General features: G+C 39.7%; 1 protein-coding gene across 3 annotated transcripts in view; it reads right to left on the minus strand.

Annotated features, from left to right (window-relative positions):
• The window catches only part of CHD1L (chromodomain helicase DNA binding protein 1 like), a 59923-nt gene that overhangs the window by 40786 nt on the left and 6363 nt on the right, over positions 1 to 12774 (minus strand). For all 3 annotated transcript variants that reach the window (XM_065905705.1, XM_065905698.1, XM_065905714.1), the window contains exons 2-4: positions 3750 to 3862; positions 1058 to 1164; positions 390 to 504 (exon numbers count right to left, since the gene is read on the minus strand). In XM_065905705.1, coding sequence (XP_065761777.1) covers positions 390 to 504; positions 1058 to 1164; positions 3750 to 3862 — 335 coding nt within the window. The remainder of the gene's footprint in view (positions 1 to 389; positions 505 to 1057; positions 1165 to 3749; positions 3863 to 12774) is intronic.

Below are 12774 nucleotides of genomic sequence, written 5' to 3' on the forward strand. Positions count from 1 at the left end.
GGTCTTGCCTACAGGAGTCTGGACATTCTTAGCTTGAAGAATGAGAACAGAGACGGGAACTAAGTATCTTCATCTTCCTTTCCCATCCTCTAGTAACAGATGATGCCTCAGCCCATCCTACCTTTTTCTACTCATCGGCCAAGAGACAGCTCAAGTGCTGCCTCTCTGGGAAGCCCTCCCCCTTGATCCACCAAGAAAGAGGGAGAGATATCGAACTAACAGTTTTTCACTCCTTTTGCTCACAGGACCTCTGTGAGAATCAGATGAAAGCAGACTTTCCTCCTAGAATAACATTAGCCCTCAAAAAAACTAAATATAATCCCAGAGGGTTCTACAACTTCTAAAGTCCCAGGTTAAGAATTCTGGCTGTAGAAAAACAAACAAGATACCTCATAGGTAGTTAGCAACACATGAAAACATGACTCCTGCTTCAGGTCTTGCTGTAGGCAGGCTCTCTTGTCCTTGTCACCGGCATATACTACACAGGATAGACCTGGAGCAAGTCTGAATCCAACAAAAGAGGTAGATGAACACACAGAGCCATGGACAAGGGGTGCATGCCTGAAAATGACATTTCATGGAAGGATTGCAGATGTACAGACCCCAGGATGCTCTGCAGCCAGAACAAGTCCTGAGACCCTGAAACCTCAACTAGAGTAATGGGTAAACCTAAGGGTGACTAAGGCCCCATGTGAAGAGGGAGAAGGGTCAGATGAACATCTGAAAGGACCTTGTATTAATTCTTAGAAGAAAAAATATTTTTCCACATTCATTACTTCCTATGAAAAGTCACTGTATCACTATGAAAAGGATGGTTTCTCCTTCAGTTCAGCAAAATTTACTAAAAATGAGTACTGACCTTCAAACGGCCAAAAGGCAACAAAAACATCCATTGGACCCTCCCTCATCTGATCCTCATTCTCTATCTACACTGCCTCAGGTCAGAGTTTTCTGGAAAAAATAAACTCATTGCTTAGGACAATATGTTGTTTTATCATATTTCACATAGTACCCAGAAAAAAAAGTTAAAAAAATTTCAACTACATCTACTCTGTACCTCTCCATCTCTTCTTTCCAGTTGCTCAAAACAGACAAGGGACAAAGAATCAGAAATGGTCCTTCATCATTTAATCTTCCCACCAAATAAATGAAGAGTGCAATAGTCTGGAACACATAAAAAGAAGGCAGTTTTGATCACCTTTCTGCATGAGAAATAATTATAAAGTTCCCACAGTCTTGCAGAGACAATTATAATTGCATCAAAAAGAATAAAGTACAAACACAATCTATTAAACAAGACTGGCTTTACAAACAAATAATGTACAATCTTCCACACTTTAGGAGAGTCATCCATTCCTAGAGTGAAATCAGGTAAGCCTTGATACAACTGCCGAAGACATTTATGGTACTCAATTACGTCAACAGTCAACAAGCAATAGTGCTCAAAACTTATGCAACTGAACCTTTCATACAAAGGAAAGCATCAGGAACAGACAACAGAAATCAATGAAAACAATGCAAATGAGGCACAAAGTTAGGGATGCTCTAAAAACACATGCTAAGAAGAATCAAGATATGACGGTGAAGACGACCAACCACACGCTGGTCTCTTCTGTTGGCCAGGTCGCCTAAAGGAGGATGTTTTCCCTCCTTCCTAACTTCCCCCCACATGGATTTATGCTAAGCTGCATTGGTCTATCCAACTCAGCAACCCCATGGACTGTAGTCTGCCAGGCTCCTCTGTCCGTGGGATTCTCCTGGCAAGAATACTGGAGTGAGTTTCTGTGCCCTCCTCCAGGGGATCTTCCCAACCCAGGGATCGAACCCACATCTCTTTATGTCTACCTGCACTGGTAGAGAGGTTCTTTACCACTAGCATGAGGAGGGCATGGCAACCCACTCCAGTATTCTTGCATGGAGAATTCCATGGACAGAGGAGGCCTGGTGGGCTACAGTCCATGGGCTCGCAAAGAGTCGACCACAACTGAGTGACTAAGCATCGCATTACCACTAGCACTACCTGGGAAGCCCGTGCACTAATGGAGTACCCTCTATCCACCAGGCTCTACTCTGAACTCTGGTGTAGAACAGTTAACAAAAAAAAAAGCACTCCTAGCTCTCCTGGGGCACACATTTCAGTGAGGAAAACAAACAATAAATAATGCCTCACAAACTCAGGTCAGGGTCTAAATTTGAAAATCTCTGTAAAGCCTAATAGCCTATTTTAAGACACGGCTGTACACATTTTTGACTAGAGAAGTTTCTTTAAAAGCTTGCCATGACAAATGGATACTGCACAGGAGACTACGTGGAGGGCTCTGTACCTGAATATAAGAGTCCATTGGCCTGCCTCCCAGAAACACTGGGATACTTATCTTTGTTCCATAGCTCTCAGTTCAGGAATATACTAGAACCAGGATTACTGCCAGAGACATCTGAGGGTGATAAATAGCTACCTTGGGGAACCATGCTCAGAGGTCATACTGTATCCTGAATAACCCCAAGATTGATGAGATACATCTAGATTAAGGCATTGCCAACATGGTCAGGGGCTTCCTTGATAGCTCAGTTGGTAAAGAATCCACCTGCAATGCAGGAGACCCTGGTTTGATTCCTGGGTCAGAAAGATCTGCTGGAGAAGAGATAGGCCACCCACTCCAGTATTCTTGGGCTTCCCTTGTGGCTCAGCCAGAAAAGAATCCACCTGTAATGCAGGAAACCTGGGTTTGATCCCTGGGTTGAGAAGATCCCCTGGAGAAGGGAAAGGCTACCCACTCCAGTATTCTGGCCTGGAGAATTCCATGGACTGTATAGTTCATGGGGTTGCAAAGAGTTGGACACGACTAAGCAACATTCACTTTCACTTTCAACATGGTCAGGCTAGACTCTGAGCAGAATTGCTCCAGCTTGATGTTTACTATGTGACGTCAGACTTAAGGGGGGAGGTTAGTCCTTCTAAAAGGACTAATGGGAACTTCACTCACTCTGTGGGTTCAATGATGAAACCTTTGGAATCAAGAAACTTATGCTTCCATGGTTTCTGCTCAATTGCCTCTGCTGTATACTCTGACTGCACTGACTTTCTTTGGTACACTACAGAGGAATAAGCCTTGTGTGATGAACCCAAGGGGTATCTGTGTCTGAACTTTCCATCAATCCAAGACTACCACTGACCTCTGTCAACATGAGCTGTACTGGTGATTATCCTGCTGGCAGGATCAATCTCAAGACAAAACCTGGTAATCCATGCCCAAGGAAGTCACATCTGATTCTACCCAAGGAGGTAGATCTGACTCCTAACACTGGAAGGCCAGGTCATTTTAGAAAACAGAGTACCTCCTCTGTAATTCTCTAGCATGGTGGAGAAATGGGGAGTAGCCCCACCATCCACTGAGGGAGACTGATATTAAAGTGATCCAGTTAACTAGTCAAGTATTACTAAAGAGGGAAGAAACAATTTGATCCCTGGGACAGGCATATTTGCTTTATATAGAAAATCCTGCCCATTAATTGTAATTCTATATGTCAAGGGTTAGATTAAAACAAAGGTAGTGACAGTTCAAAACTACCCCCATAATGAGAAAAGCCAAATCCAAGGTCATGATCTCATAACAAAGGCTCAGGTATAAAAATACTTGTATATCTCCTAGTATAAAAATACATACCAATAGTTGACAGCTAAAAACAGGAATGAGCTGTAAGGAGGTATTTTAGCAGACGTAAAGAGTACTCGCTCCACACTAACATACCTGGCAGGTCTTACCCAAGCCCATCTCATCCCCCAGGATGCAGCCATTCTGACAGTGGAAGCACTGGGCTAGCCAGTTGACTCCCTGCAGCTGATAAGGGCGTAGATGTATCCCTAGAAATTAAAAAAAAAAGAAACAAAAAACAGCAAGTCAGAAGAGCAGACATTTCAGCATACACACAAACTATGTTCAAGACCTTCAACCAAAGAACACAACCTAATTGCCCATACCCCAAGCTTTACTGGCCATATCTTTTGCTGAGAAGTTACAAATATGCAGATACTTGCTGACTTCCAAACTATTTTTGAATGAACTTTGCCACCACTATAGTCAAAGCCCTAAGGCCTGTCAGTGTTACAGATGAGAAAATCAACCTGGGATCTGGCCTCCAGACTGCCTGAGTCTCATGCCAGTGTCCATTCTAGGGAATGCGGTTTTACTGATGCAGCGTAATAGCAAACAACAACACACGGGTGATACATGTGTCAGGTTGCTTAACTGCAACCACTTAAACCTGCCACCAGATGCTAAAGGAAGAAAAAAAAAAAAAAATCAAGACAGGCAGGACTAGATTAAATCAAGTTTGAATCAAGAAGCAGTGCTCTTAAGAATGGAAACAGTGTTGCACAGGAGGTGTTTACCAATGTACAAGGACAGCAGAAAATAGATGTCTGAAATCCATAGAGCTCCTGCTGCCTCTCTTTATCTGGGGTGGGGGTGAGGGGAAATCCAGTTTCAGAGACTAGCCATATCTTCTGAAGGGGGGGAACCCCAAACATACTTTAGAGAAAAACTATTAACAAAAGTAAAAACTCTGGTTTGAACTCATCACCTTTAAAAAGAAACTGGGCAACATACAACTATAAAACATTTAAAAGATTAACAAGTTATTTTTTATATAGATATATAATTATAATTTTTATCTAAAGATATTTACTTTACATATGTAATTTTTATTTAGAAAATAATAATAGATTTAAAAAAAAAAACCCTCCATAAAAATAAAAGGCAGACCTTCCTGGTGGTCCAGTGGTTAAGCATACACCTGCCAATACCAGGGACATGGGTTCAATCTCTGGTCTGAGTAGATTCCACACGGTGCAGAGCAACTAAACTCCTGTGCCACAGCTACTGAGCCTGCACTCCAGGGAGCACTGGTGCTGCCAACTACTGAAGCCCACACAGCCCAGAGCCTGAGCTCTGCACAAGAGAAGTCACTGCACTAAGAGGCGCACACCACGAGACAGTGCACTGCAACCAGAGAAAATCTGCACGCGGCAACGATGACCCAGCGCGAACAAAAATAAAAAATTTTTTTAAAAGGCAAATGACAAATGAAAAAAAGACACGGATGGCAAGTAAGGCAGATAAAGGAGTACTATTTTTGATATTATGCACTTACTAAATACCAGAGAGAGTAGTAAACAATGTACATTAATTTACCCAATTTAAAGCTAGTAACAATCCCATGCTGGGTATCATCCCCATACTGTATGTGGGAAAATCCAGAAAATTTAAAGAAGATTAAAATATGAACCTTGGAGACTTCTGCTTTTGGGAAGATAGAGATGTTCTTTTCACCATTCCTCTTGATAATACAACTAAAAATTCTGAATATTACAAAGAAAATGAACATAACAAGATGACTCTGAAAAGGTGGGGCCAAAGAAGGCAGACTGGTTAGTAATCTTGGGAGCCACCAAACAACAGTTATGAGTTCCCTGGGTTTCTTTTTGCCTCATATAGCCCAGACTTAGAGGTGAAGAAACTGACCACCCAGAAATGCCAATGTACACAGCCAAGAAAAGTATAACAAAAGCCTGTTTCCATAACCAAAGGAAAAAGACAGCCTAGAGAGACAGAACTTTTAAACTTTTGGACAATAACCACTCTAGTTAAGCCAAACACTTAAGGGAAAAATCTGTGGCCCTACCCACATCAGCAAAGGCCAAATGGGAGCCTCCACCCTCAAGAGATTCAATGAAGTTCCCATCACCCCTTGCAGGAAGGTACCAGAGACAGCTAAGCAGGCAGTCAGGATCTTCATCCCATTCACCAATAATGAAGCCGTCCCACTTCACTTTTCCCTCCCCTGCAGCGTCAGGGAGCCCACATAGGGAGCCTGAACTTACACGCCTACTAGATCATATGAGCCACCTCCCCAACGGGCCCTACAAACAGCATTAAAGGAGGCCTAGTGGAGACTCAGGATTTTTATCACTGCCTAGGTTAATGGGAGCACCCCAGCACAGTGTCCATGGGGACCAGATTAGGAGCCAGTACTTTCATTCTCACCCGGAAGTGAGGAGAAATCCCCTCCCTATCCCCAGGTATTAAGAAAAGTTCAATATTCTTTTTTTTTTTTTTTTAATGTATCAGTTCAGTTCAGTCGCTGGACTATTTTCTAGTTTTTTAAATTGTTTTTAAATTTATTTTTGGAAATCAAGATGTAAAATAAAACATAAATCTCTGTTCAGATGAAAAAAAAAAAAAAGATAAGCTCAGGGGGCAGTCTTATTTCTATTTCCACCTGGTAGCAACAAGGCAACAACCACCTTCCCCTGCTAGAGCAGCATAGACAACTCAACAAAAGGTTTAAATGAGACCTTGAGTCTCAATACATAAAGTAAGAACTTCCCTGGTGGTCCAGGGGATAAGACTTCACGCTCCCAATGCAGGGAGCCCAGGTTCAATCTCTGATGAGGAAACTAAGCAAGATTCCACATACTGAAACTTAATCTCCACACTGCAACTAGGGAAACCCATGTGCCACAATGAAGACCCTGTGCAGCTAAAATAAATTTTTTTTAAAAAAGGATTAAAAAAAAAAAGTCCAGTTTTAATAAACATTGATTATACCAAGAACCAGGAAGATTTCAAATTGAATGAAAAAAGACAATCCATAGATGCCAACATCTAGATGATACAGGTGTTACATTTATTTTAAACCAGCAATGACAAAAGTGCCTCAACAAGCAACTATGAACATACTTATTAAAATAATTGAAAAAAAAAGTAGAAAGCATCAGTAAAGAAATAGAAAGTACAAAGAAAGATAATATACTAACAAATACAATAACCAAAGCAAAAAACTCAGAAGATGGACTTAGTAGCAGAATAGAATAGAGAAAAGAATCAGTGACCTGGAAGGCAGAACCACAGAAGTTACTCAATCTGAACCGAGAGAAAACATACTGAAAACAGAGCTTCAAGGAACTGCAAGTCTCTAACAAAAGATCTGCATTCATCCATTGGCATCCCAGAAAGAGCTGAGAGACAGGACAGGGTTAAAAAAGTAAGAATGGCTGAAAAATTTCCACAGTTTGGCAAAAGATCTACAGTTTCAAAAAGCTGAATGAACTTCAAATAGAATAAAAAAAAAACCCAAAGAAATATATACCAAAACACATCATAATTAGGTTTCTGAAAATTTAAAAAGAAAGTATCTTAAAAGCAGTTAGATGAAAATGACATAAATTACCAGAAGGAAAAAATCAGGAGGCCAACTGTCAGCTTTCTGCACATTCAAAAAAAAAAAAGAAAAATGCAATCCAAACACACCTTTATTTGCTTATTTAAGCCAGTAATTAAGAACCTGGAATAAAAATTAGACTCTCAAAAGCACAGTTAAAAATATGGATTTATTTCAAAAATAAGTTTCTTGTTTTTTTTTTTTAGAATGGTGAAAGTAAGCTATAAAAAAGCTAAAGGAGTAATAAAGAACTGTATTAGGACAGTATGAGGGGAAATAAGAAAAATAAGAGGGGAAGAAAAAAATCTTATTTTTGAAATAAATTCCATATTTTTACAGTGTGCTTTTGAGAGTCTAATTTTTATTCCAGGTTCTTAATTTTTGCTTTTCTACCTTTTGCTATTAATTTTGTATCTTTAAGAGCCTAATTTTTAGTACCCATTTTCACTTAGGGGTTTGGTTATTGGCTTGACCGCTCTTCCCTTTTGACTCCTTTTTTCTCCTCCTGGTCACCTCTCTCCTTCCTCCCTATTCTCTTCTCTGTATAAACTCTGTGACTCCCTTTGGGGTTCCTGGCTGTGGAGAGTTGTTTCATCATTAACCTACGGGGTTTGTCTTTTGTGCTGTGTGGATGGAGAAGTCCTGATGCAACTGTAAGATGTCAGGACTGAAACCCAGAGGCAGGAGGCTCAACTCCAGAACTTCTGACCGTCATAAAACTCCTGACAACAGAAAACATTAATACATAAGAGTCCACCCAAAACCCTCCATACCTACACTGAGTCTAAGCTCCACCCAAGAGCCAGCAAGCTCCAGGGCAAGACATCCCAAGCTAATCCTCCAGCAAAACAGAACACAATCTGTAACATTAACAGCCAGGCTCCCCAGAGCCACAGCAAATCCACAGATACCCCAAAACTCTCTACTGGACACCGCACTGCCCTCCAGAGAGATGAGATCCAGCTCCATCGACCAGAACACACACACAAGTTCACCCAATCAGGAAATCTTCACAAGCCACTGGTCCAACCCTACCCACAGGGAGCAGACTCCACAACTAAGAGGAGCTACAACCCTCCAGGCAGAAGAAAGGAGACCCCAAACATAGCAAAGAAAATGAAAAGCCAGAGAAATACCCAGCAGGTGAAGGAACATGTAAAAACCCACCAAACCAAACCAAAGAGAAGATAGAGTCTATCTGAAAAAAAATTCAGAATAATGACCGTAAAGATGACCCAAAATCTTGAAAACACAATGGAGACACAGACAAGCACACTAGACACGTGGATTGAGAAGATGGAAGAAATGTTTAGCAAGGATCTAGGAGAAATAAGGAGCAGTCAATCAGTGACGAGCAATGCAATAACTGAGATGAAAAACACTCTGGAGGGAACCAACAGTAGAGTACCTGAGGCAGAGGGAAGGGTAAGTGAGCTGGAGGACAGAATGGAGGAGATAAATGAAGCAGAGTGGAAAAAAAGAAAAAAGAATAGGAAGAAATGAGGATAGTCACAGAGACCTCTGGGACAATGTTAAGCACCCCAACATTTGAATCCTAAGCACCCCAGGAGAAGAAGATAAAAGGAAAGGCCATGAGAAAATATTTGAGGAAGTAATAGTTGAAAACTTCCCTAAAATGGGGATGGAAATAGCCACTGAAGTCCAAGAAGCCCAGAGAATCCCATACAGTACAAACCCAAGGAGAACATGCCAAGACACATATTAATCAAACTAACAAAATTAAATACAATGAAAAAATATTAAAAGCAGCAAGGGAAAAGCAGCAAACGACATGCAAGGAGACTCCCATAAGGATAACAGTCAATCTTTCAACAAAAACTCGGCAGGCCACAAGGGAATGGCAGGATATACTTAAAGTGATAAAAGGGAAAAACATACAACCAGGATTACTCTACCCAGCAAGGATCTCAATCAGATTTAAAGGAGAAATCAAAAGCTTTCAGACAGAAAAAGAAGAAGAACAACAACAAAAAACCCAAAGTTAGCAGAAGGAAATAAATCATAAAACTCAAAATAGAAATAATGAAAAGGAAATGAAGGAGACCAAAGCAAAGATCAATAAAAAAGCTGGTTCTTTGAGAAGATAAACAAAATACACAAACTGTTAACCAGACTTGTCAAGAAAAAGACTCAAATCAATGAAATTAGAAATGAAAGTGGAGAAATTAAGACAGACAACACAGAAATACAAAAGATCATAAGAGACTACTATCAGTAACTATATGCCAATAAAATGGACAACTTGGAAGAAATGGACAAATTCTTAGAAAAGTGTAACCTTCCAAAACTGAACCAGGAAGGAATGGAAAATGTGAACAGACCAATCACAAGCATGAAAATCGAAACTATAATAAAAAAATCTTCCAACAAACAAAAGCCCAGGACCAGATGGCTTCACAGCTGAATTCTACCAAAAATTTAGAGAAGAGCTAACACCTATTCTACTCAAACTCTTCCAGAAAATTGCAGAGGAAGGAAAACTCCCAAACTCATTCTATGAGGCCACCATCACCCTGATACCAAAACCAGACAAAGGTGCCACAAAAAAAGAAAACTACAGGCCAATATCACTGATGAACATAAAAGCAAAAATCCTAAAAAAAATTCTAGCAAACAGAATCCAACAACATATTAAAAAGATCATATAGCATGATCAAGTGGGCTTTATTCCAGTGCAAGGATTCTTCAATATTTGCAAATTAATCAATGTGATACACCATCTTAACAAATTTAAAGATAAAAACCATATGCTTATATCAGTAAATGCAGACAAAGTCTTTGACAAAATTCAACACCCATTTATGATAAAAATTCTCCAGAAAGTAAGCATGGAAGGAAAATACCTCAACATAATAAAAGCCAGATATGATAAACACACAGCAAACATTATCCTCAATGGCAAAAACACTGAAAGCATTTCCTCTAAAAGCAGGAACAAGACAAAGGTGCCCACTCTCACTACTACTATTCAACACAGTTTTGGAAGTCCTAGCCACAGCTATCAGAGAAGGAAAATAAAAGGAATACATATTGGAAAAGAATTGACTCTCACTGCAGATGACATGATCCTCTACATAGAAAACCCTAAAGATGCCACTGAAAAATTACTAAAACTAATCAATGAATATAGTAAAGTCACAGGATATAAAGTTAATACACAGAAATCCCTTGCATTCCTATACTCTAACATTGAAAAATCATAAAGAGAAATTAAGAAAACAATCCCACTCACCATTGTACTGAAATGAATAAAATACTTAAGAATAAATTTACCTAAAGAGACAAAAGACTCATATACAGAAAACTAAAACAGTGATGAAAGAAATCAAAGATGATACAGAGAAATATACCATGTTTTGCATTAGAAAAATCAACAAAATGAAAATGAATATACTACTCAAAGTAATCTACAGATTCAATGCAATCCCTATCAAAACTACCAATGGTATTTTTCACAGAACTGGAACAAATAACTTCACAATTTGTATGAAAACACAAAAGACCCTGAACAGACAAAGCAATCTTGAGAAAGAATGGAGCTGGAGGAATCAAACTTCCCGACTTAAGACTATACAACAAAGCTACAGCTATCAAAACAGTATGGTACTAGCACAAAGACAGAAAATAGATCAATGGAACAAACTAGAAAGTCCAGAGCTAAATCCACTTGCCTATGAAGAGCTTACCTTTGACAAAGAAGGCACAAATACATAATGGAGAAAAGATAGCCTCTTCAACAAATAGTCCTGGGAAAACTGGACAACTATATGTAAAAGAATGAAACTAGAACACTTTTTAACACTATACACAAAAATAAAATGCAAAATGGATTAAAGACCTAAATGCAAGACCAGAAACTATAAAACTCTTCAAGGAAAACACAGGCAGAACACTCTCCATCATAAATCACAGCAAGATCCGCTATGATCCACCTCCCAGAGTAATGGAAATAAAAACAAAAATAAACAAATGGGACCTAATTAAACTTAAAAGTTTTTGCACAATGAAGGAAACTATAAGCAAGGTGTAAAGACAGCCCTCAGAATGGGAGAAAATAATAGCAAACTAAACAAGTGACAATCTCCAAAATATACAAGCAGCTCATGCAGCTCAATACCTGAAAAATGAACAACCCAGTCAAAAGGTGGACAAAAGACCTAAACAGACATTTTTCCAAAGAAGTCACATAGATGGCTAATAAACATGAAAAGATGTTTAACATCACTCATTATTAGAGAAATGAAAATCAAAACCACAGTGAGGTATTGTCTCAAGCTGGTCAGAATGGCCATCATCAAAAAGTCTACAAACAATAAACGCTGGAGAGGGTGTGATGAAAAGGGAACCCTCTTACACTGTTGGTGGGAATGAAAACTAGTATAGCCACTACACAGAAGAGTGTGGAGATTCCTTAAAAAACTCGGAATAAAACAGCCATATGACCCAGCAATCCCACTGCTGGGCGTATACCCTGAGGAAATCAGAATTGAAAGAGACACATGTACCCCAATGTTCATCGCAGCACTATTTACAATAGCTAGGACATGGAAGCAATCTAGGTACCTATTGGCAGATGAATGGATGAGAAAGTTGTGGTACACATATACAATGGAATATTACTCAGCTATAAAAAGAATGCATTTGAGTCAGTTCTAATGAGATGGATGAACCTAGAGCCTATTATAGAGTGAAATAAGCCAGAAAGAGAAAGACAAATACTGTATACTAATACATACATATATATATATATATATATATATATATATATATATATATATAAAATTTAGAAAGATGGTACTGACGATCCTACATACAGGGCAGCAAAGAAGACACAGACATAAAGAACAGACTTTTGGACTCAGTGGGAAAAGGAGAGTGAAGGATGATTTGAGAGAATGGCACTTAAATGTATAGATTACCATATGTAAAAGAGATGACCAGTGCGAATCTGATGCATGAAGCAGGGCACCCAAAGCCAGTGCTCTGGAACAGCCTCAAGGGGTGGAGTGGGTACGGGGGTGGGAGGGGGTTCAGGACTGGGGGGACATGTGTGTAATGTACCTATGGCCAACTCACGTTGATGTATGGCAGACACCATCACAATATTGTAATTATCTTCCAATTAAAATAAATAAAAATGAAATTAAAAAAATACACTTCAGTTCAGTTCAGTCTCTCAGTCGTGTCCAACTCTTTGCGACCCCATGAATCGCAGCACACCAGGCCTCCCTGTGCATCACCAACTCCTGGAGTTTACTCAAACTCATGTCCATCGAGTTGGTGATGCCATCCAGCCATCTCATCCTCTTTCGTCCCCTTCTCCTCCTGCCCCTAATCCCTCCCAGCATCAGGGTCTTTTCCAATGAGTCAACTCTTTGCATGAGGTGGCCAAAGTATTGGAGTTTCAGCTTCAGCATCAGTCCTTCCAATGAACACCCAGAAATGATCTCCTTTAGGATGGACCGATGGATCTCCTTGCAGTCCAAGGGACGCTCAAGAGTCTTCTCCAACACCACAGTTCAAAAGCATCAA

The sequence above is a fragment of the Muntiacus reevesi genome, chromosome 1 (assembly GCF_963930625.1).
Source record: "Muntiacus reevesi chromosome 1, mMunRee1.1, whole genome shotgun sequence".
NCBI classification, from domain to species: Eukaryota; Metazoa; Chordata; class Mammalia; order Artiodactyla; family Cervidae; genus Muntiacus; species Muntiacus reevesi.